This window comes from Ranitomeya imitator, chromosome 10 (genome assembly GCF_032444005.1).
Source record: "Ranitomeya imitator isolate aRanImi1 chromosome 10, aRanImi1.pri, whole genome shotgun sequence".
In the NCBI taxonomy this organism is placed as follows: domain Eukaryota; kingdom Metazoa; phylum Chordata; class Amphibia; order Anura; family Dendrobatidae; genus Ranitomeya; species Ranitomeya imitator.
In genome coordinates, this window is record NC_091291.1 from 71,237,675 (window position 1) to 71,263,122 (window position 25,448).

Here is a 25,448-nt window from a genome sequence, read left to right on the forward strand (position 1 = left end):
CTAATAATAGTAAGTTACCCTCTATCCATAGGATGCAAAGCTTACTGATCGCTGGGGGCCAACTGATGGGACCCCAAGAATGGGGCTCTGGAACCAAGGACCGAGCTCTGCAGACGTCTGTCTTAATTGAAGTGGAGGTTTTGCGATCCAGAGCCTCGTTCTTGGGATTGCTGGAGATTCCAGCAATCAGACCCACAGTAAGTAATCCCCTATCCCGTTAGTAGGGGTACACATACTATTTTGGGACTAGCTGGTTAAGGCTAAGGTCACATTGTGTTAGCGCAGTCCATTTAGCGCATAGCACTACGGACTGCGCTAACGCAATGTCCCAAAAGGGATCGCTTTAGCCGATCCCGCTAGCGCAGATCCCCGATCTGCGCTAGCGAGGAACGGACCGCGAACGCTGCAAGCAGCGTCGCGATCCGTCACTCAAATGACAGCACATCGCTAGCGCACGCCCACATTGGGCGTGCGCTAGCGATGCGTTTGCCATTACAGGCAATGGCGGCGTTAACTGACTACATTACACCACGTTATGCCGCGGTGTAACGTAGTCCGTTAAACGCGGTCACATAACGCAATGTGACCCTAGCCTAATGCTTCATGAATAGGTCATAGCCGTTTAGTTTCTAGATGACCTCTATATTGTATACAGCCCTGCTGTATTCTCCAGTATTCTTTGGTTCGTATATAGCAGTCACTGCAGCCTGCGCCTGTTCACACTGCTTCATTGTTAGGTGTTTGGTTGTAGCATAGATATGGAGATGGTGACTGCCTCCACTCATAAGAGCAAGGCTGGTTTTAGCTAGCGTTGGATCCTACCTGCCAGGCTTTTGACTTGATATAAGTATTCCTGATAGATAAGGCTGGGTCCTATCAGGGAAAGGTCGCCTTGATGTGACTGGTGGGCACACATAAATTAGCCAATTTGTAGCTTCTTTTCTTAAGTATGGTATATTCTGTATGACAGACAATGCTTTGGCTTGGCTCTCCAAGTATGTGGGCTATAATAGGGCCGTTCCTACCTCATCGTATAAGTGCCAATACAGGATGCGATGTTGTGACTACAGAAGAATAGCCGGAGGTTGTCTGCGTATACTTGTGGGTGATGAGGGGATCAGAAAACTCCACTCTACAGCTCACAAAATGCTCCCGATAGTTGCAATCATTCTTGATCATATGTTATGCCTCCATAGTAAATCACTGTTTGTTTTTTAGGTTTAAGTCTCCTGGATGGAGAGGATGACATCTTTAAAAACCTTAAGGAGAAGTTTTTTCCAACCTACAAGGTAATAATGCAGTGTCTGATAATATTTGTGCTCTGGAGTGTACTGTCAGGAAAAGGAGTGAAGGCTGATACCATCCAGAAGGATAAATAGTGCAGCATTGTACGGCCTGCTGATGGTGGGAGGATGCAGAGATGTGTCCTCACCCCAGCGGAGCCGGAGACTGCAAGAACATGACCAAGTGACAGGACCGGGAAGCCAGCCAATCACATCCCAGTATGGAGTAGTAAAGCAGTCGCTGGATCCATGTGTGGAGGCAATGAGCAGGGAGGAGGCAGCCGGAGTCAGTGAAATTATCTAGAAAGTTACGAAAACTTGTAGTACCCAAGTGTAAGCTATGAAAGAATATGTGGCAAAATGCTAGTAAATCTTGTATAATGGTATACTTTTCTCTCTCTATTTACAGACTGGAGTGTTATGCTGGTCAGTGTTTCAGGTAAGGTGTCATTGATCAGGTTTGACCTATGGTTACAATATTTGTTATATATCATTTATATTCTATAATCTCACCCCATTGAACAAAATGGCTTTTGCATCTGAGGAGTTTTGTAATAAAAGAGGCTGATGGACAGGTCTGCTGTGAGGAAAGCTGCGCTCACAGGTGCAGGAGGAGAACCTGACATACTTGTATATAATAGTAAGTGCCACATAATCATGTCCGGTGATAGCGGTGATCAGCCCCTTTCAGTCTTGTCCATGCCTGAACCTCTGGACTTGTAGAAAGTCCATGCGCTGATTTCCTCCTACTGGACTAGCACAAGCCATTATTACTATTAGAAGGCTTAGCCCCAGTGTGAGTGCATCCTCAAATGCATGCATCAAGGAAAAGGAGGAAACTGGTGCATGCACATTTGGGTGTGCAGAGGTGTGGCCAAAACAGTTAACATGCCGTGTCATGTGCTAAGATGTACAAGAGCAACGTGGAGGCGCGGAGAAAGCGCTGCTTACAAGAAGAAATAACAGCAGATTATGATGAAGATATTAGTAATTGTATTATTGTATTATTAAGGAGTCCACATAAAGGGCCCATCTCCTTTACCTGGGGTCAATGGTTTTCCTATGATGCATTTTATAAGATTTCTGTATTGAGTATTGTCACACTGAAACAAAATCTGTTGCGACACAAATGCAAGCATGACATTCTCTCGTGGTAATGTTCTGCTGTATTTTCTCAATTTCCCCTGGCTTTACACCACATATATATTGTATATGTGGATATTGGGATTTTCAAGACGTCCCTCCTGGCAGCGCATTGGAGGTTGGTCTTCTTATCCTTCATAGGGACGGGGAGCACATGAGAGGTTAAAAGGCCCTTCCAACCCTCACCTTTTAGTGTTTTTCCTGTACTTATGAGGGTGAACATGTGAGAACGATGCTTAGGCATGAAGGTTACCTTAAGGATCTGACTCTGGAGGGTCAGGGGTTTCATCCTCTCCTTTGTTCTGTCAAGTGGTCCATCACCAACACCTCTTGAAGGTAGGACCCTCAGCTTGAACCAGTCAAGCAGGATGAGGCTCCTGGTCTTAAAACTACTTACCTCCTTGGGGGGGCTCTTGGCTCCAGCACAGTTTTCCCCTGCTCAGCTTCCGGGTCATACGCAGCATGTGTGTGTTATGGCATGACACGCACTTCCAATGACAGTGAAGGTGTGCGATCTGCAATGTGGAGGCTTTGTACACGCACCCAGTTTACAGAAGAGGCGTGCATGACCTGCAGGAGAACATGCGTTCCCCGGTGGAGCACAAAGGAAATTGAGACACATAGGGAGAAGGCAAGGTAGTATACAGTTAGGTCCATATATATTTGGACAGAGACAACATTTTTCTAATTTTGCTTATAGACATTACCACAATGAATTTTAAACAAAACAATTCAGATGCAGTTGAAGTTCAGACTTTCAGCTTTCATTTGAGGGTATCCCCATTAAAATTGGATGAAGGGTTTAGGAGTTTCAGCTCCTTAACATGCGCCTCCCTGTTTTTAAAGGAACCAAAAGAAATTGGACAATTGACTCCAAGGCTATTGCATGGACAGGTGTGGGCAATCCCTTCATTATGTCATTCTCAATTAAGCAGATAAAAGGCCTGGAGTTGATTTGAGGTGTGGTGCTTGCATTTGGAAGGTTTTGCTGTGAAGTAAACATGCGGTCAAAAGAGCTCTCCATGCAGGTGAAACAAGCCATCCTTAAGCTGTGAAAACAGAAAAATCCCATCTGAGAAATTGCTACAATATTAGGAGTGGCAAAATCTACAGTTTGGTTCATCCTGAGAAAGAAAGAAAGAAAGCACTGGTGAACTCATCAATGCAAAAAGACCTGGGCGCCCATGGAAGACAACAGTGGTGGATGATCACAGAATAATCTCCATGGTGAAGAGAAACCCCTTCACAACAGCCAACCAAGTGAACAACACTCTCCAGGAGGTCGGCGTATCAATATCCAAATTTACCATAAAGAGAAGACTGCATGAAAGTAAATACAGAGGGTTCACTGCACGGTGCAAGCCACTCATAAGTATCAAGAATAAAAAGGCTAAAAAACATCTAAAAAAGCCGCACAGTTCTGGAAGAACATTCTTTGGACAGATGAAACCAAGATCAACCTCTACCAGAATGATGGAAAGAGAAAAGTATGGCGAAGGCGTGGTACAGCTCATGATCCAAAGCATACCACATCATCTGTAACACACGGCTGAGGCAGTGTGATGGCTTGGGCATGCATGGCTGCCAGTGGCACTGGGTCACTAGTGTTTATTGATGATGTGACACAGGACAGAAGCAGCCGCATGAATTCTGAGGTATTCAGAGCCGCCATACTGTGTGCTCAGATCCAGCCAAATGCAGCCAAACCGATTGGTCGTCGTTTCATACTACAGATGGACAATGACCCAAAACATAAAGCCAAAGCAACCCAGGAGTTTATTAAAGCAAAGAAGTTGAATATTCTTGAATGGGCCAAGTCAGTCACCTGATCTCAACCCAATTGAGCGTGCATTTCACTTGTTAAAGACTAAACTTCAGACAGAAAGAACCACAAACAAACAGCAACTGAAAACCACCACAGTGAAGGCCTGGCAGAGCTTCAAAAAGGAGGAAACACAGCGTCTGGTGATGTCCATGAGGTCAAGACTTCAGGCAGTCATTGCCAACAAAGAGTTTTCAACCAAGTATTAAAAATGAACATCTTATTTAAAATTATTTAATCTGTCCAATTACTTTTGGTCCCTTTAAAAAAAGAGTGGCACATGTTAAGGAGCTGAAACTCCTCAACCCTTCATCCAATTTTAATGTGGATACCCTCAAATGAAAGCTGAAAGTCTGAACTTCAACTGCATCTGAATTATTTTGTTTAAAATTCACTGTGGTAATGTCTATAAGTTATAACCAAAATTAGAAAAATGTTATCTCTGTCCAAATATATATGGACCTAACTGTAAATTTAATACCTCTGTCAGTGTTGCTTGCTACTGCAACTGAAGGGCTATAGAGTATTCCGGCCTTTCAGAAGTCTCCTCCGAGCAGACCCTGGTGCATGTGAGTTGGTTGAAGTGGTGGGTTTATCCTTTAACCCCTTAGTGACCGAGCCAATTTTTACAATTCTGACCACTGTCACTTTATGAGGTTATAACTCTGGAACGCTTCAATGGATCCCTCTGATTCTGAGATTCTGATTTTTCGTGACATATTGTACTTCATGTTAGTGGTAACATTTCTTCGATATTACTTGCGATTATTTATGAAAAAAACGGAAATATGGTGAAAATTTTTTAAATTTTGCAATTTTCAAACTTTGTATTTTTATGCCCTTAAATCAGAGAGATATGTCATGAAAAATAGTTAATAAATAACATTTCCCACATGTCTACTTTACATCAGCACAATTTTGGAAACAAATTTTTTTTTTGTTAGGGAGTCATAAGGGTTAAAAGTTGACCAGCAATTTCTCATTTTTATAACACCATTTTTTTTTAGGGACCACATCACATTTGAAGTCATTTTGAGGGGTCTATATGATAGAAAATAATGAAGTGTGACACCATTCTAAAAACTGCACCCCTCAAGGTTCTCAAAACCACATTCAAGAAGTTTATTAACCCTTTACGTGCTTCACAGGAACTGAAACAATGTGGAAGGAAAAAATTAACATTTAACTTTTTTTTGCAAACATTTTAATTCAGAACCATTTTTTTTATTTTCACAAGTGTAAAAACAGAAATGTAACCATAAATTTTGTTAGGCAATTTCTCCTGAATACGCCAATACCCCATATGTGGGGGTAAACCACTTTTTGGGCACACTGCAGAACTTGGAAGTGAAGGAGCGCCGTTTGACTTTTTCAATGCAGAATTGGCTGGAATTGAGATCGGACGCCATGTCGCGTTTGGAGAGCCCCTTATGTGCCTAAACAGTGGAAACCCCCCACAAGTGACCCCATTTTGGAAACTAGACCCCTAAAGGAACTTATTTAGATGTGTGGTGAGCACTTTAAACCCCCAGGTGCTTCACAGAAGTTTATAACGTAGAGCCGTGAAAATAAAAAATCGCGTTTTTTCTACAAAAATTATCTTTTTGCCCCCAAATTTTTATTTTCACAAGGGTAACAGGAGAAATTAGACCACAAAAGTTGTTGTGCAATTTCTCCTGAGTACGTCAATACCCCATATGTGGGGGTAAACCACTGTTTGGGCGCACCGCAGAGCTTGGAAGAGAAGGAGTGCCGTTTTACTTTTTCAATGTAGAATTGGCTGGAATTGAGATCGGATGCCATGTCGCGTTTGGAGAGCCCCTGATGTGCCTAAACAGTAGAAACCCCCCACAAGTGACCCCATTTTGGAAACTAGACCCCCCATGGAACTTATCTAGATGTGTGGTGAGAACTTTGAATGCCCAAGTGCTTCACAGAAGTTTAGAATGCAGAGTCGTGAAAATAAAAAAATATTTTATTTTCCACAAAAAAGATTTTGTAGCCCCCAAGTTTTTATTTTCACAAGGGTAACAAGAGAAATTGGACAACTAAAGTTGTTGTCCAATTTATCCCGAGTACGCTGATGCCCCATATGTGGGGGTAACCCACTGTTTGGGCGCACGGCAGAGCTCAGAAGGGAGGGAGCACCATTTGACTTTTTGAGCGCAAAATTGGCTGTCGTGTTTGGAGACCCCCTGATGTACCTAAACAGTGGAAACCCCCCAATTCTAGCTCCAACCCTAATCCCAACCCGATCAATAATCCTAATCACTAACCTTAACGATAATCACAACCCTTACCCCAAAACAACCCTAATGTCAACCCTAACCATAACCCTAATCAAAACCCTAAATCCAACACACCCCTAATCCTAATCTCAACCCTAACCTCAAACCTAACCCTAATACCAATACACCCCTAATCACAACCCTAACCTTAACCCTAATCCCAAACCTAACCCTAATCCCAAGCGTAACCCTAATGCCAACCCTAACCCTAATACCAACCCTAATCCAAACCCTAACCCTAATCCAAACTCTAACCCTAACTTTAGCCCCAACCCTAGCCCTAACTTTAGACCCAACCCTAACCCTAGCCCTAAGGCTACTTTCACACTTGCGTTGTTTGGCATCCGTCGCAATCCGTCGTTTTGGACAAGAAACGGATCCTGCAAATGTGCAATACACCCCTAATCACAACCCTAACCTTAACCCTAATCCCAAAACTAACCCTAATCCCAAGCATAACCCTAATCCAAACCCTAACCCTAATCCCAACTCTAACCCTAACTTTAGCCCCAACCCTAGCCTTAACTTTAGCCCCAACCCTAACCCTAAGGCTACTTTCACACTTGCGTCGTTTGGCATCTGTCGCAATCCGTCGTTTTGGACAAAAAACGGATCCTGCAAATGTGCCTGCAGGATGCGTTTTTTGCCCATAGACTTGTATTGCCGACGGATCGTGACAGATGGCCACACGTCGCGTCCATCATGCACTGGATCAGTTGTGTTTTGGCGGACCGTCGGCACAAAAAAACGTTCAATGTAACGTTTTTTTGTACGTCACGTCCGCCATTTCTGACCGCGCATGCGTGGCCGTAACTCCGCCCCCTCCTCCCCAGGACATAGATTGGGCAGCGGATGCGTTGAAATACTACATCCGCTGCCCACGTTGTGCACAATTTTCACAACGTGCGTCGGTATGTCGGGCCGACGCATTGCGACGGCCCCGTACCGACGTAAGTGTGAAAGAAGCCTAACCCTAAATTTAGCCCCAACCCTAACCCTAAATTTATCCCCAACCCTAACCCTAAATTTAGCCCCAACCCTAATTTTAGCCCCAACTGCTCTTCTCCTGCCGGCCAGCAGATGGCGACAGGTAGCGGGCGCACTGCGCATGCACCCGCCATTTTCTTTTGCCATGAAGACGCCGGCGGCCAGGAGGAGCAGCAGGAGGACCCAGGGACAACGGTAAGTATGGCAGGGTCCCCGAATCCCCCTATTTCTCTGTCCTCTGATGTGCGATCACATCAGAGGACAGAGAATTACACATTACTTTTTTTTTTTGCGGTCGCCGGTAAACAATTAATTACCGGCGATCGCAAAACAGGGGTCGGTAAAACCAACCCCGATCATGTTCTTTGGCGTCTCGGCTACCCCCGGCAGCCGAGACCCCAAAGATTCTCCCGGTGCCGGCCGGCGGGCGCACTGCGCATGCGCCCGCCATTTTTTTGCCAGAAAAAGATGGCGGTGCCCATCGGGAGCCACGAGGAGCACCAGGGGAGACAGGTAAGTACTGGGGGGCTACCTGGGACCCCATTTCTCTGTCCTCTGATGTGCGATCACATCGGAGGACAGAGAAATTAAAAAGAAATCGCTTTTTTTTTTTTTTGCGATCGCCGGTAAACGGTTAAATACCGGCGATCGCAAAAGCGGGGTCGGTAAAAACCGACCCGAATCATGTTCTCTGGGGTCTCTGCTACCCCCGGCAGCCGAGACCCCGGAGAAAATCGGACTCTGGGGGCGCTATTTACTTTTTCCACAGCGCCGTTAATTAACAGCGCTGTGGTTTAAGTACCCTTAGCGGCCGCCTTTAACCCCTTAAGCCCCGAGGGTGGTTTGCACGTTAATGACCGGGCCAATTTTTACAATTCTGACCACTGTCCCTTTATGAGGTTATTACTCTGGAACGCTTCAACAGATCCCAGTGATTCTGACACTGTTTTCTCGGGACATATTGTGGTAAAAATTCTTTGATAGTACCTGCGTTTGTTTGTGAAAAAAACGGAAATTTGGCGAAAATTATGAAAATTTCGCAATTTTCCAACTTTGAATTTTTATGCAATTAAATCACAGAGATATATCACACAAAATACTTAATAAGTAAAATTTCCCACATAGTTACTTTACATCAGCACAATTTTGGAAACAAAATTTTTTTTTTGTTAGGGAGTTATAAGGATTAAAATTTGACCAGCAATTTCTCATTTTTACAACACCATTTTTTTTTTAGGGACCACATCTCATTTGGAGTCATTTTGAGGGGTCTATATGATAGAAAATACCCAAGTGTGACACCATTCTAAAAACTGCACCCCTCAAGGTGCTCAAAACCATATTCAAGAAGTTTATTAACCCTTCTGGTGCTCCACAGGAATTTTTGGAATGTTTAAATAAAAATGAACATTTAACTTTTTTTCACAAAAAATTTACTTCAGCTCCAATTTGTTTTATTTTACCAAGGGTAACAGGAGAAAATGGACCCCAAAAGTTGTTGTACAATTTGTCCTGAGTACGCTGATATCCCATATATGGGGGTAAACCACTGTTTGGGCGCATGGGAGAGCTCAGAAGGGAAGGAGCGCCGTTTGACTTTTCAATGCAAAATTGACAGGAATTGAGATGGGACGCCATGTTGCGTTTGGAGAGCCACTGATGTGTCTAAACATTGAAACCCCCCACAAGTGACACCATTTTGGAAAGTAGACCCCCTAAGGAATTTATCTAGATGTGTTTTGAGCGCTTTGACCCACCAAGGGCTTCACAGAAGTTTATAATGCAGAGCCGTAAAAATAAAACAAACATTTTTTCCCACAAAAATTATTTTTTAGCCCCCAGTTATTGTTATTGTATTTTCCCGAGGGTAAGAAGAGAAATTTGACCCCAAAAGCTGTTGTCCAATTTGTCCTGAGTGTGCTGATACCCCATATGTGGGGGGGAATCACTGTTTGGCCGCATGGGGGGGCTCGGAAGGGAAGGAGCGCCATTTGGAATGCAGACTTAGATGGAATGGTCTGCAGGTGTCACATTGCATTTGCAGAGCCCCTAATGTACCTAAACAGTAGAAACCCCCCACAACTGACCCCATATTGGAAACTAGACCCCCAGGGAACTCATCTAGATGTGTTGTGAGAACTTTGAACCCCCAAGTGTTTCACTACAGTTTATAACGCAGAGCCTTGAAAATAAAAAATCTTTTTTTCCCACAAAAAATATTTTTTAGCCCCCAGTTTTGTATTTTCCCAAGGGTAACAGGAGAAATTGGACCCCAAAAGTTATTGTCCAATTTGTCCTGAGTACGCTGATACCCCTTATGTTGGGGTAAACCCCTGTTTGGGCACACGGGAGAGCTCGGAAGGGAAGGAGCACTGTTTTACTTTTTCAACGCAGAATTGGCTGGAATTGAGATCGGACGCCATGTCGCGTTTGGAGAGCCCCTGATGTGCCTAAACAGTGGAAACCCCTCAATTATAACTGAAACCCTAATCCAAACACACCCCTAACCCTAATCACAACAGTAACGCTAACCACACCTCTAACCCTGACACACCCCTAACCCTAATCCCAACTGTAAATGGAATCTAAACCCTAACCGTAACTTTAGCCCCAACCCTAACCCTAACTGTGGCCCTAACCCTAGCCCTAGCCCTAGCCCTAATCCTGGCCCTAACCCTAGCCCTAACCCTAACCCTAGCCCTAACCCTAATGGGAAAAACGGAAAAATTGAAAAAAATGTATTTATTTCCAAACTAAGGGGGTGATGAAGGGGGATTTGATTTACTTTTATAGCGGGTTTTTTAACAGATTTTTATGATTGGCAGCCGTCACACACTGAAAGACGCTTGTTATTGCAAAAAATATTTTTTGCGTTACCACATTTTGAGAGCTATAATTTTTCCATATTTTGGTCCACAGAGTCATGTGAGGTCTTGTTTTTTGCGGGACGAGTTGACGTTTTTATTGGTAACATTTTCGGGCACGTGACATTTTTAGATCGCTTTTTATTACGATTTTTGTGAGGCAGAATGACCAAAAACCAGCTATTCATGAATTTCTTTTGGGGGAGGCGTTTATACCGTTCCGCGTTTGGTAAAATGGATAAAGCAGTTTTATTCTTCGGGTCAGTACGATTACAGCGATACCTCATTTAAATCATTTTTTTATGTTTTGGCGCTTTTATACGATAAAAACTATTTTATAGAAAAAATAATTATTTTTGCATCGCTTTATTCTCAGGACTATAACTTTTTTTTATTTTTTTGCTGATGATGCTGTATGGCGGCTCGTTTTTGCGGGACAAGATGACGTTTTTAGCGGTACCATGGTTATTTATATCTGTCTTTTTGATCGCGTGTTATTCCACTTTTTGTTCGGCGGTATGATAATAAAGCGTTGTTTTTTGCCTCGTTTATTTATTTATTTATTTTTCTTACGGTGTTTACTGAAGGGGTTAACTAGTGGGCCAGTTTTATAGGTCGGGTTGTTACGGACGCGGCGATGCTAAATATGTGTACTTTTATTGTTTTTTTTTATTATTATTTGAATAAAGAAATGTATTTATGGGAATAATATATATATATATATATATATATATATATATATATATTTATTTATTTATTTATTTTATTTTTTTTTTCATTATTTAGGATTTTTTTTTTTTTTACACATTTGGAAAAAATTTTTTTTACTTTGTCCCAGGGGGGGGACATCACAGATCGATGATCTGACAGTTTGCACAGCACTCTGTCAGATCACCGATCTGACATGCAGCACTGCAGGCTTCACAGTGCCTGCTCTGAGCAGGCTCTGTGAAGCCACCTCCCTCCCTGCAGGAACCGGATGCCGCGGCCATCTTGGATCCGGGTCCAGCAAGGAGGAAGGAGGTAGGAGACCCTCGAAGCCCGCAGGGAGCCCCCTTCCTGCGCGATGCTTCCCTATACGGCCGGCACATCGCGATCATGTTTGATCGCGGTGTGCCGGGGGTTAATGTGTCGGGGGCGGTCCGTGACCGCTCCTGGCACATAGTGCCGGATGTCAGCTGCGATAGGCAAGTAAAAGGGAAACCAGGAATGTTTCGGTGAAACCTGAGAGATGTGACATTTGTAATGTCAAGTTACCAGAAGTACAGTGGGGAAAAAAAGTATTTAGTCAGCCACCAATTGTGCAAGTTCTCTCACTTGATGAGATAGGCCTGTAAATGACATCATAGGTAGACCACAACTATGAGAGTCAAAATGAGAAAACAAATCCAGAAAATCACCTTTTCTGATTTGGCAAGATTTATTTTGCAAATTATGGTGGAAAATAAGTATTTGGTCACCTAAAAACATGCAAGATTTCTGGCTCTCAAAGACCTGTAACTTCTTCATTAAGGCTACTTTCACACTTGCGTTGGTACGGGTCCTTCGCTAAGCGTCGGCGCGGCATACCGACGCACGTTGTGAAAATTATGCACGACCTGGGCAGTGGATGCAGTTTTTCGACGCATCCGCTGCCCATTCTACAGTCCGGGGAGGAGGGGTGGAGTTCTGGCCGCTCATGTGCGGTAGAAAATGGCGTATGCGACGTACGAAAAAATGTTACATTGAACTTTTTTGTGCCGACGGTCCGCCAGAACACGACGGATCCAGTGCACGACGGACACAACGTATGGCCATACATCGCGATAATCTCCCTCGATCTGGGGCTCCATGCAAGATCTCACCCCGAATTCCAGAACCACACAGGGGGGCCTAGTGAATGACATGCATAGAGCTTGGACCACTGTAACAAAGGCTACCATCAGTAACACACTACGCCACCAGGAACTCAGATCTTGCAGTGCCAGATGTGTCCCCCTGCTTAAGCCAGTACATGTCTGGGCCCTTCTGAAGTTTGCTAGAGAGCATTTGGATTATCTAGAAGAGTATTGGGAGAATGTCATATGGTCTGATGAAACCAAAGTAGATCTGTTTTGTAGAAACAAAACTCATCATGTTTAGAGGAGACAGAATGCCGAGTTGCATCCAAATAACACTATACCTACTGTGAAGCATGGAGGTGGCAACATCATGCTTTGGGGCTGTTTCTCTGCAAAGGGACCTGGAGGACTGATCCGTGCACATGTAAGAATAAATGGGGCCATGTATCGTGAGATTTTGAGTGCAAACCTCCTTCCATCAGCAAGGGTATTGAAGATGAAATGTGGATGGGTCTTTCAGCATAATGATCCCAAGCACACCGCCAGGGCAACGAAGGAGTGGCTTCGTAAGAAGCATATAAAGATCCTGGAGTGGCCTAGCCAGTCTCCAGATCTCAACCCCCATAGAAAACCTTTGGAGGGAGTTGAAAGTCCGTGTTGCCCAGCGACAGGCCCAAAACATCACTGCTCTAGCGGAGATCTGCATGGAGGAATGGGCCAATATACCACCAACAGTGTGTGCCAACCTTGTGAAGACTTACAGAAAATGTTTGACCTCTCATTGCCAGAAAAGGATATATAACAAAATATTGAGATGAACTTTTGTTAATGACTAAATACTTATTTTCCACCATAATTTGCAAAATAAATCTTGCCAAATCAGACAAGGTGATTTTCTGGATTTGTTTTCTCATTTTGACTCTCATAGTTGTGGTCTACCTATGATGTCAATTACAGGCCTTTCTCTTCTTTTTAAGTGAGAGAACTTGCACAATTGATGGCTGAATAAAAACGTGTGTGGGAAACAATTGTGTGTGGACTGTATTTCTAAGATTAAGGCTGCCGTCACACTCGCAGTATTTGGTAAGTATTTTACATCAGTATTTGTAAGCCAAAACCAGGAGAGGAACAATCAGAGGAAAAGTCTAACAGAAACATATGCACCACTTCTGGATTTATCACCCACTCCTGGTTTTGGCTGAGAAATACTGACGTTGCAGCGTCCTCGCTAGCGATATCATTCAGTTTGACACGCAGCAGCGATCAGAATCCTGCTGTGATGTCGTTGGTCGGGGCTAGAGGGCCAGCACTTTCTTTGGTCGCTGGCTCTCCCGCTGACATCGCTGAATCGGCGTGTGTGACACCGATTCAGCGATGTCTTCGCTGGTAACCAGGGTAAACATCGAGTTACTAAGCGCAGGGCCGCGCTTAGTAACCCGATGTTTACCCTGGTTACCATCCTAAAAGTAAAAAAAAAACAAACGCTTCATACTTACCTTCGGCTGTCTGTCCTCCGGCGCTGTGCTTTCCTGCACTCACTGTGAGCACAGCGGCCGGAAAGCAGAGCGGTGATGTCACCGCTCTGCTTTCCGGCTGCTGTGCTCACAGCCAGTACAGAGAAGCACAGCGCCGGGGACAGACAGCGGAAGGTAAGTATGAAGCGTTTGCTTTTTTTTCCTTTTAGGATGGTATCCAGGGTAAACATCGGGTTACTAAGCGCGGCCCTGCGCTTAGTAACCCGATGTTTACCCTGGTTACCGGCATCGTTGGTCGCTGGAGAGCGGTCTGTGTGACAGCTCTCCAGCGACTAAACGGCGACGCTGCAGCGATCCGGATCGTTGTCTGGATCGCTGCAGCGTCGTTTAGTGTGAAGGTACCTTAAGGATGAGCAGTCTTCCTTTCTATCAGATATGAGATCCATATCAGAGAGGAAGTGCAGGCCACAATCTCCACTCAAGTTTCCCTGCATGCAGCCTAGTCTGCCCTAAAAGACTGAGTTTAGAAGTGGAATTAAGTTTGGAGGAGGATGAGCAGTCACTCAGTGCCGATTTGGAGGAAGGGGAGATGGCTGCAGATCCCCTTGAGGAGGGGAAGAAAAATTTTTCCTCGGAAAACAGACCAGCTCCTACGAGCAGTCATGAACACATGCAGGTTGAAGAGTCACAAAGTACCCGATGTATTCAAGAGGAGATGTTTGAGGGCCTCATACTGTATTTCAGATGAATAGAGTTTTCCCCGGTAATAATCATATTTGAGCTATGATTATGGAAGCGTGGGAAGATTCTGAAAGGAGATTAATCGTATCCCAAGACTTTAGAATCAGTCTCCCATTTGAAACTAAGGACGTAAAGGCTTGGGAAGAGGTTGTGACGATTGGTGTTCCAGTAGCTAAGGTTGCAAAGAAAACTTTGATTCCTTGTGAGGATTCCACAAGTCTCAGGTATGTGGAGACCATGACGCTAGAGGGGTAGGTGGGAAATTCTGGTGGTTTCTAAAAAGAATGGCAAGCTATATCATAGGATCAATTCAGATCGATACCACCACTTGAAGTATATCCAATATAAATTGAAATTATATCATAATTAATAAAACAATAATCTTTATTACAACAAAATCACACAGCAAAGAGAGAAACAGTACAAAATAAGACCCTTAAAGCCTTAAAAACAGTTGGGGCAGTGTAGTTCTCACAATACAACTGGCATGTACACATTATCAGTTACAATCTATTACAGACAATGCATCAAATATACAGGTACATAACCTTATTACAAATACAAGGCAAATGTTGCTGGGTGTTAGTACCTACCCTGGCAGGATCCCCTGAGAAATAGCAGAATATTACCCATACATAGCTCAGTAATACAGACCATGTGCCATTATTAGTCGTAGAACCACACTGCCCAGCACCCCAATGCATGTTTCGCATGTAGCTTCGTCAGGGGGAGATGGATGAAGCTACATGCGAAACACACATTGGGGTGCTGGGCAGTGTGGTTCTGCATGAAAGTTGATAGAGATATTCGCTTTCCTGAGGAAAAAGGGGATAATCATAATCACATATTTGGACGAGTTTCTCATAATAGCGAGCTCAGAAGGGGAACTAGAGAACCATTTGGGGGTGACTATCTCAACCCTGCAGACATTAGGTTGGATTATAAACTGGGGAAAATCAGACCTAAACCCATCGACCTAGAAAATATTCCTAGGAGTCCTAAATTCCCAACCGACAGCATTATTCCTTCGAATGGCAAAACAAATAGTAATAAGAGACATGAGTCGATCTTTTCAAAAGAATTGGTGTTCAATCACGTCAGCATTGAGAATTCTCGGAGTGATGACATCCTGTTTTCCCAGTGTTCAATGGTGTCAGTACTACTGGAGATGAAGAAGCGAATGGCTGGCACACAACTTAAAATGGAGTGTATGGTGCTAGTGAACGGATTGAGAAATCCCAAAAACAGCAAAGTCAGTAATCACTGCACTCCTATCAGGGCCGATTTTGCTTCAAGTGAAATTTATTAGAAAATGTAATAGGTCATAAGCGACAGGTAATTCGACGTTTCGGCCACACTGTGGCCTTGATCACAATGTCGCGTTGCAAGAATTGTCTAAATCGTATTTGCATGGTCCCATCAGGGGAACAGGGTATTGTTAGGTATGTCGCTAATAGCCACCTTGGAAAGGTATATGTTGATCTTGTGGTTAGGGTATATAGAACATTTGTAACACACGTTGCACGGAGTATTACAAACCTAGGGACGACATAAGCTCTCATTTTTCATATTTCTAGTGCAGTAATGCAGTTCAAATTTCGTGTTTTCAAGTTTGCATGTTTTGGCGCTGCAGTGTGCTGCCCTTTTTACTTAACTATATACGAGTTGGCGACTCTGGGTTCAGCACCTGTTCACACTCGGTCTATGTTTGGATGTGCAGGTCAGGTTTTTGAAATGTATTCTTTAGCCTTCTGATCGTGCACTCCCTGCCTCCTAGCCACAGGTGTTTTAATTATAGTAGGTCCAATACCCCTCCACAGAAAGAGAGAATTTGAGTCCAAGAAGAGGTTTCACATGTACCCATTCAGATGGAGACGTTTATTCTCGGTGAGGTAGGTCAAGCGTAGGACCTCGTATAAGAGAGATGCCGTAAAGTGGCTACGAGGTACACATAAATATGGCCATTTTTATGCGCTAAAAGCTCTCATTTTTCATATTTCTAGTGCAGTAATGCAGTTCAAATTTCGTGTTTTCAAGTTTGCATGTTTTGGCGCTGCAGTGTGCTGCCCTTTTTACTTAACTATATACGAGTTGGCGACTCTGGGTTCAGCACCTGTTCACACTCGGTCTATGTTTGGATGTGCAGGTCAGGTTTTTGAAATGTATTCTTTAGCCTTCTGATCGTGCACTCCCTGCCTCCTAGCCACAGGTGTTTTAATTATAGTAGGTCCAATACCCCTCCACAGAAAGAGAGAATTTGAGTCCAAGAAGAGGTTTCACATGTACCCATTCAGATGGAGACGTTTATTCTCGGTGAGGTAGGTCAAGCGTAGGACCTCGTATAAGAGAGATGCCGTAAAGTGGCTACGAGGTACACATAAATATGGCCATTTTTATGCGCTAAAAGCTCTCATTTTTCATATTTCTAGTGCAGTAATGCAGTTCAAATTTCGTGTTTTCAAGTTTGCATGTTTTGGCGCTGCAGTGTGCTGCCCTTTTTACATAACTATATACGAGTTGGCGACTCTGGGTTCAGCACCTGTTCACACTCAGTCTATGTTTGGATGTGCAGGTCAGGTTTTTGAAATGTATTCTTTAGCCTTCTGATCGTGCACTCCCTGCCTCCTAGCCACAGGTGTTTTAATTATAGTAGGTCCAATACCCCTCCACAGAAAGAGAGAATTTGAGTCCAAGAAGAGGTTTCACATGTACCCATTCAGATGGAGACGTTTATTCTCGGTGAGGTAGGTCAAGCGTAGGACCTCGTATAAGAGAGATGCCGTAAAGTGGCTACGAGGTACACATAAATATGGCCATTTTTATGCGCTAAAAGCTCTCATTTTTCATATTTCTAGTGCAGTAATGCAGTTCAAATTTCGTGTTTTCAAGTTTGCATGTTTTGGCGCTGCAGTGTGCTGCCCTTTTTACTTAACTATATACGAGTTGGCGACTCTGGGTTCAGCACCTGTTCACACTCAGTCTATGTTTGGATGTGCAGGTCAGGTTTTTGAAATGTATTCTTTAGCCTTCTGATCGTGCACTCCCTGCCTCCTAGCCTCAGGTGTTTTAATTATAGTAGGTCCAATACCCCTCCACAGAAAGAGAGAATTTGAGTCCAAGAAGAGGTTTCACATGTACCCATTCAGATGGAGACGTTTATTCTCGGTGAGGTAGGTCAAGCGTAGGACCTCGTATAAGAGAGATGCCGTAAAGTGGCTACGAGGTACACATAAATATGGCCATTTTTATGCGCTAAAAGCTCTCATTTTTCATATTTCTAGTGCAGTAATGCAGTTCAAATTTCGTGTTTTCAAGTTTGCATGTTTTGGCGCTGCAGTGTGCTGCCCTTTTTACTTAACTATATACGAGTTGGCGACTCTGGGTTCAGCACCTGTTCACACTCAGTCTATGTTTGGATGTGCAGGTCAGGTTTTTGAAATGTATCTCAACCCTGCAGACATTAGGTTGGATTATAAACTGGGGAAAATCAGACCTAAACCCATCGACCTAGAAAATATTCCTAGGAGTCCTAAATTCCCAACCGACAGCATTATTCCTTCGAATGGCAAAACAAATAGTAATAAGAGACATGAGTCGATCTTTTCAAAAGAATTGGTGTTCAATCACGTCAGCATTGAGAATTCTCGGAGTGATGACATCCTGTTTTCCCAGTGTTCAATGGTGTCAGTACTACTGGAGATGAAGAAGCGAATGGCTGGCACACAACTTAAAATGGAGTGTATGGTGCTAGTGAACGGATTGAGGAATCCCAAAAACAGCAAAGTCAGTAATCACTGCACTCCTATCAGGGCCGATTTTGCTTCAAGTGAAATTTATTAGAAAATGTAATAGGTCATAAGCGACAGGTAATTCGACGTTTCGGCCACACTGTGGCCTTGATCACAATGTCGCGTTGCAAGAATTGTCTAAATCGTATTTGCATGGTCCCATCAGGGGAACAGGGTATTGTTAGGTATGTCGCTAATAGCCACCTTGGAAAGGTATATGTTGATCTTGTGGTTAGGGTATATAGAACATTTGTAACACACGTTGCACGGAGTATTACAAACCTAGGGAGGACATAAGCATTAAAAAACTTTCATTTAAGACAGTGTTTTTGGCGTCCATCACCTCCGCTAATAGAATAGGTGAGATTCAGGCCTTATCAATTAGAAATCTGTACCTTCAAATTTTGAGAGATCAAATAGTGCTTAGATTCAACCTGGCATTTCTTCCAAAAGTGCTATCAAAATCAAATATGAATCAAGAAGTTATCATGCCCTCATTCTGTCAACATCCAAGAAATCAGAACCGTTATTTTACTCTCTAACTGTTAGACAAGCAGTCCTGTCCTACCTAGAGGCTACTCACGACTGGAGACAGGATTCCAACCTCTTCATCCGATTCGGAGGTAGAAAAAAGAGAAAGAAAGCTTCAAAGGCAACCATAGCAACATGGAACAGATCCAGAATATGTATGGCTAAATTCATCAGAGGGGAAATTTCTTCCAGAAGTCATCGGCAAATTTAACGAGAGACGTTTCACTTCTTGGGCAGAAAGCCCAAATTTATAGAGCAGCAACATAGCCTGAACACCTTCTGTAGACACTATAAGCTAGATATATTGTCAAATCAGCAGACTAACTTTTGGAAGGAAGTTTCTCCAGGTAGTTGTCCCGTCCTAGTACCTTGCTTTTGTATTCTCCAATGTGCTGTCAGGAGGGATGCCCTGAAAATGGGGAATTAATCCTACCAGTAATTGTGTTCCAGGAGTCTATCCTGACAGCACTGTTAGGTTTCCTCCCCTAAAATTTCTTTGTACTCATGTGAATAAATATTTGTGTTGGAAAATTCAATAAAATAGTTGCATCCATCCTGTTGTGGTACTTGGAAAAGACACTAAAGGATGAGGGTGGGAGAGGCCTTTTAACCTATCGTGTTTCTTGTTCCTATGAAGGATGAGAAGGAGAGCCTTCAATGGACTCTTGTAAACACAATTACTGGTAGGACCAATTACGCCTATTGATGGCTGCCAATCCAACCTCTGAAGCTCCTCTAACTTTCGTGCTGTGCAAATTGTGAGTGGTGTAAATGATGAATTTGATAGGTGGCCATGACCATGTTCTATGCTGACCATGTCCCACCCAAGCTGTCCCCATATTGGCATAGCCGGCAAGGAATGGCTTGTAAACAGATGTCACAATTTTACACAACTGCAAAATTTGTGCAAAATATTGTGACTTAAGGTGGTTACACCAGCTTCCTGGGGTATACATCTTATTTTATAGGCCCCACAGTCTGTAGAGCTGGCCAAGGGAGATGTGACTAGTCTCTTACTGCCATTGGCATCTTCTGCTCACATTTCCAATTCCAGAGCTGTTATCTGCAGAGATTGCCTAGCTATATGTATGTTGGGTACCAACTAAGCATTCATAAGGCTATGTATAAGTATACATTAATTAAAGTATTTGATTAATGACATTTTTGTACTATTCTTTACAGAAGAATAGTTGATGGACTTTTAAATGAATCTCTCCCATAGACAGGGTAAAGGCTAGGTGTTGTGGCCCTATTGTGTTTGATCATATGCATTTACATATATTCTTTTGACTGCATACTGTTCAGCCGAGTAACTACCACAAGTCCTTGATATTGCTTAGATGAGCTTTTAAATTTGGCTTACACAGTAAAAAACAAAAAAAAAACAAAAGAAAACCTGTTGATGCATTTCTAATTATGCGAAAACAACAAATGTTTTGCTGGAGCACATCAGCAATACCATCTGGCCTTGCGTGTATTGATCAAGGCTGTGCCCACTACACAGATCTGGCAGGGAATATGCATATTGCATACGTGAGTGCCGTTCCTGGTGCAGACACCAGTAATCCTCGGCGTGCACAGTGCCTGCACTGGGAGGATTCTCAAGTCTGCAGTCACACAGAGTGACTGCAGACTTGTCATTCTAGACCAGACAAACCCTTTAACCCTTTCACCCTACAGCCCATTTTTGTTTTTTCATTTCCATTTTTTATTCCCCTTCTTCCCAGAGCCATGCCTCTTACTTTTCTGTCCCCATAAACCTATGGGAGCTAGTTTTTGTACACGAGTTGTACTTTTTATTGGCACAATTCATTTTACCACATAATGTACTCGAAAATTTGAAAAAAAAATTCCAAGATCGGTGAAATCGTGGAAAAAAAACAAAACACAATTCTGACATTGTTGTTTAGGAATTGTTTTTATGGTGTACATTTTGTGGTAAAAATGACCATGCGTTATGATTCTCCTCATCAATACAATTACGGCAATACCAAACATGTCCATTTTTTTTTAAATCATTTTAGTAGTGAAATAATAATCTGAAGTTTGCCCCCAAAAATGTTTGGAATTGTCGCCAATTTTCTGAGAACCCTGGAATAATAAGTTGCACAATTGGATGTGTTAAAAAAAATGTTCCTGTGCTAAGGTAACCTTATAAATATGTCCCTACTGTGTAATTGCTTGTGTCTGACCAAGCACAGCTGCTCCAGTTCATGGTCGGCACATACCACGGCTTCTGGCCAAAGGAGGAAGCAGAAGTCGCTTATGATCATTGAGTATACAGATAAAAAAGCAGGGGCTACTTTATCACCTGATACACACATACTCCTGTGATAAAACAGACAGGGAAATGTGTTGCCTCAGGAAGTAACAGCTGTGAGGCCCTGCTTTTTCAACTGTATACTCACTTATTATAAGTGACTTGTTTCCTCCCCTGGCCAGGAGCTGTGGTATGTGCCAACCATGAACTGGAGCAGCTCTGCGTGGCAAGACACAGCCATTACAGGGCACATAGCAGGGGCACATTTATATGCACAGGCACATCTAATTATGTAACTTATTATTCCAAGATCTACTATTGAAAATGTTCTTTGCTCTTGGGAAAACCCCTTTAATCTAAAAAACGCCACAGGACAATGAAGCAGCCACTCCTTTCCTTTGGGGTGCTGCATAAATGTGTGTTACATATTGTAAATGAGAATCCTGCTTACAGGTGTTGAGGCGCAGCTCACTTCTGTATTGATAGGTGAGTGGCAGTGATGGGACATGCGCATAATCTCGTGCATCTGTCCTATTCATCAGAAGCATATGTCCCGGCAGTTATGCATAGAGGCACAGCAGGGTGTGCGCAGCAGCGGGCACCCACTTGTGGCCATGTGACTTCTTCCACAGCGCTTTAATATGCATACGTGCTATGTAAGGTGGTGGGGAGCTCAGAGGCATGCTCAGTGGATACACAAGGCTTTCTTTTCTAAATAGACCGCTTCCCTTTAAATACCTTGTCTAACTTATGCAGTATGGAAGTCTCTCAGAGGAAATATTAAAATAAAAAAACAAACAGAGCGGCACTCGCTGCGTAAAATGTTCCTTTATTGAAGTCCTTGTAAACGCACTTGTGCAGGGAGAGGATGTAGGCGCGAGGGTCCAGACCTTCTGACTCGGGTATGAAAACTTTCTTCCTCATCTCAGCTGTTGGAAAATGTACTTGCATAATATATTTGGGATGTTCAGACAGACCTGCCTTATTTCCTATGTTCTGTACTTTACATTTTTTTTTTTTTTAATTTTCAGACCATAAATTTCAGCATAATCCCACCGGTCATCAGAACTGCTTACATTGGGGTCTGCGCTTTTCTGTGGACCACATTTCTCTGCTATATACGGAACCGAGACATTGACCAGGTGACTGCAACGTTTCTGCAAACAATACCAATAGTTGGAAATAAAATGAAAAGAAAGAATGAAAAAGAAGAAAAGGAGAAATAAATTTGGCTGCATGGCGGCTGAACCTGTGGGTTATAATTCCAATCACGATCCTTCTCTTACAGAAGCAACATGTCCCGGAGTAAACCACAAACTCATCAGAAAAAGTCTGCCCAAACTTTGCAGTTAATTCACTAATCCCTGAAATGAAACATTTTTCCTGTCCACACAGATCGTTATAGAGGCACATTATAGATGGCCACCCGATGTGGTCGGCTCACATAACTGACTGAAAATGCCCCATATCTGACACAGGAGTTGTATATGGTAAAGTAGTGCCTACCTTACTCTCAGAGCTCAGGGAGCAGCACTTGTTCCTCCGCTCCAGAGTTAGACACTTCTATGTCTTTCCAGCTTGGGAAATCCTTTGCTACAATTTCTATCACTACCTAAAGGATCATCCAGTTTTTGAAATAAATTAAAACTTCTACAAGAGAAAAAAAATAAATAATGCTCACCCATTCTTCCCTTCTGTAATCCAGCAGGAATGCTGCAGTGGTCTTCCAGAGCCAATATATGACCACTGCAGCCAATCGATGGGCACCGTGTAATATTGGCACCATGGCTCCGGATTGGGTGGTGTGGCCAATAAAGTAAAGCATGTGACCTCTGTGCCCTGTGATATGGTGCAGAGGACAACAGGAAGAAAGAAGAGGGAAGTAGCTTTTTGTTTTTTCTTCCTTTATAACGTTTGGTGCAGTTTTAATTTTTCAGAATTTGGGTACCGTAATTCTTTTGCTGGATGCCCGGAGTATGTTGTACACCCATCAGTGTTCAGCATTTTTTAAGGACCTTTAACCTGTCAATGTGAAGGTTTTTATCACGGCTGCACTACAAGTACTGAGAACTTTTGTATTAATTAACCATTCAGTTTTATATTTCACATACTCATATTTGTCTTATAATCACAAGCATCAAACATGTAATATTTTTGTCAGACAGCACCTTGGGTGATATTTTTAGAATCAATATTGAGAATATGAGCGGTCGGATGTGATTGTTGGAACTCTGTCTACATACTGTTTATACTTTAAAAAAAATGTTGTTGGATTTCGAGACAATAAAAACCTTATAATAACATGGAAAACTGATGAGTTATGTTTCTATCACAGTGATAGCGGATAGTCATACACATTTATTTTAATGGAATTTTTTTTTACCTCGTGCTATTGAAAATAAAGTACAGTTAGGTTTATACATAGTTATTATATTTTCTATAAAAGTTGACCTCCCCCATTAATTACGGTATTTATATCATAACCATAACTATTAACAAAGGGACATAAACACAGAAGGGTTCTTTACGGTAAGAGCGGTGAGACTGTAAAACTTTCTGCCACAGGAAGTTATCAATATGAATTTACTAAAAAGGAGGCCAGGGTGTCTTTCTTGAAAAATTTTCCAAATGAGAATAATTTTAGAAACTATGAGAACCATAGTCTATGTTAAAGTTTAAATGAAATATGTGGCAGGTCAAAGTATACAGTCATGTCCAAAAGTGTTGGCACCTTTTGAAATTGTTCCAGAAAATTAAGTATTTCTCCCAGAAAAGTACTGCAATTACATGTGATGTGTTATACACGTTTATTTCTTTTGTGTGTATTGGAACAGCACAAAAAACAAAGAAAAAGGAAAATTGGACATAATTTCAAACAAAATCCCAATAATTGGCCAGACAAAATTATTGGCACCCTATTTTTGGTTGCACACCCTTTGGAATAAATAACTGCAATCAATCATTTCCTATGATCATCAACAAGCTTCTTGCACCTCTCAACTGGAATTTTGGACCACTTATCACGGTCGTGACCACCGCTGCTCCCCCCCCGCCCGCTCATACTTGCCTGCTGTCGCGCACTTCTCCTGCAGGCACGCGTCCTCTCCTTTATTCTTCTCCGCTCCCTGGTTCTCATCGGGTGCGCACCGCCCACTTCAGCACTTCCTCTTTCTGATTTACAGGCACTCTGTATCTCCTCTCTGTGATCCTGGAGGACCGTGACCCGGAAGTCCTTCAGCACTCCATGTATTTAAGGCGATTCCTTCCTCTGCTCCTTGCCTGTCTGTCATTTGTCCACCTTTGTCTTTGCACTGCCTGTTCTGAGTCTCCGCTCTGTCCAGCCAGTTCAGCTTCTCTGCCTTTCCAAGGCTTCCTTGTCTCCTCGTCCAGTCCAGCCTTCCCAGTGTCCGCTCCGTACTCTGTTAGTCTGTCCTGTCCTTCTTCCTTTGTGTCTTCCCCTTCCCAGTGCTCCTTTGGTGTCGCCTGTACTCAGCTCTTACCAAACTGTACTTCATCTTACCCCGCTCTGTCCGTCCTGCGCCCAGCTTCTCTATTTTGTACCTCGTACTACCTGTCTTCGGGTTCCAGCGTCTGTGGCAATAGTCTCCCTTGGGTCTGCCCCTAACACTCCTGTATAGGGGGTGGTCTACTTGGTCAGCTCACCCTTGGGAGGTTCGTTGTCATGGATCTGCGGGTCCACTCCAGGTGTTCCAAAATATCTCACAGTACAGACAGGCCATGGACCCCTCTGGTACCCCGACTCCTACCCAGAAGGAATTATTGTTCCTTAGGGAGAATCAGTCTAGGATTATGTCCTTTTTGAAAACCTTGGAATCTCATCTCTCGTCCCAGCATGCCTCCGATCCTGGGAGCGCTTTGCAGTTACCAAGTCTCCAACAAGAGCTGGCACCAGAGCGTGAAACTCAAGCTCATATTCTAAATTTTATGGCTTCTGTGGATGATCGTCTTCGCGCCCTCCAGTCTTCGGCTCCCGTCTCTTCTCTGGCCTCGGCTCCTCACCCACCTCCCCGTCTGGCTATACCTCCTCGCTATAGTTGGGATCCAAAATTGTGTAGAGGGTTTTTAAATCAATGCCAGCTTAATTTTGAGTTACTTCCCATGCAGTATCCCACTGACTGTTCTAAAGTGGCTTTTGTAATCTCTCACTTGGAGGGTAAGGCTTTGGCGTGGGTTAATCCTCTCTGGGAGCGGGATAATCCCCTTGTTTCTCAACTCTCCACCTTCTTTGATACTTTTCGCAAAGTGTTTGATGAACTGGGTCATTAGGCCTCTACCACCGAGTCTCTGTTCAACCTTCAACAAGGTACGCTTTCGGTGGGCCAATACGCTATCCGGTTTCACACCCTTTCATCCGAATTAGGATGGAATAATGAGGCTTTGGTGGGAGCCTTCTGGCGGGAGCTTTCTCCTTGAATTAAAGACGAG

General features: G+C 43.2%; 1 protein-coding gene across 4 annotated transcripts in view; it reads left to right on the top strand.

Annotated features, from left to right (window-relative positions):
* Window positions 1-23,303, top strand: part of MPV17L (MPV17 mitochondrial inner membrane protein like) — a 46,252-nt gene extending 22,949 nt beyond the window's left edge. For 3 of the 4 annotated variants that reach the window (XM_069740786.1, XM_069740787.1, XM_069740788.1), the window contains 3 exons: window positions 1,219-1,289; window positions 1,693-1,722; window positions 22,034-23,303. In XM_069740786.1, the coding sequence (XP_069596887.1) occupies window positions 1,219-1,289; window positions 1,693-1,722; window positions 22,034-22,228 (296 nt within the window). In that variant the 3' untranslated portion in view covers window positions 22,229-23,303. Of the gene's footprint in view, window positions 1-1,218; window positions 1,290-1,692; window positions 1,723-8,990; window positions 9,096-22,033 lie in introns of those variants that run through there. The other variant, XM_069740789.1, reaches the window with a different exon arrangement.
* The last annotated feature ends 2,145 nt before the right edge of the window (window positions 23,304-25,448 follow it).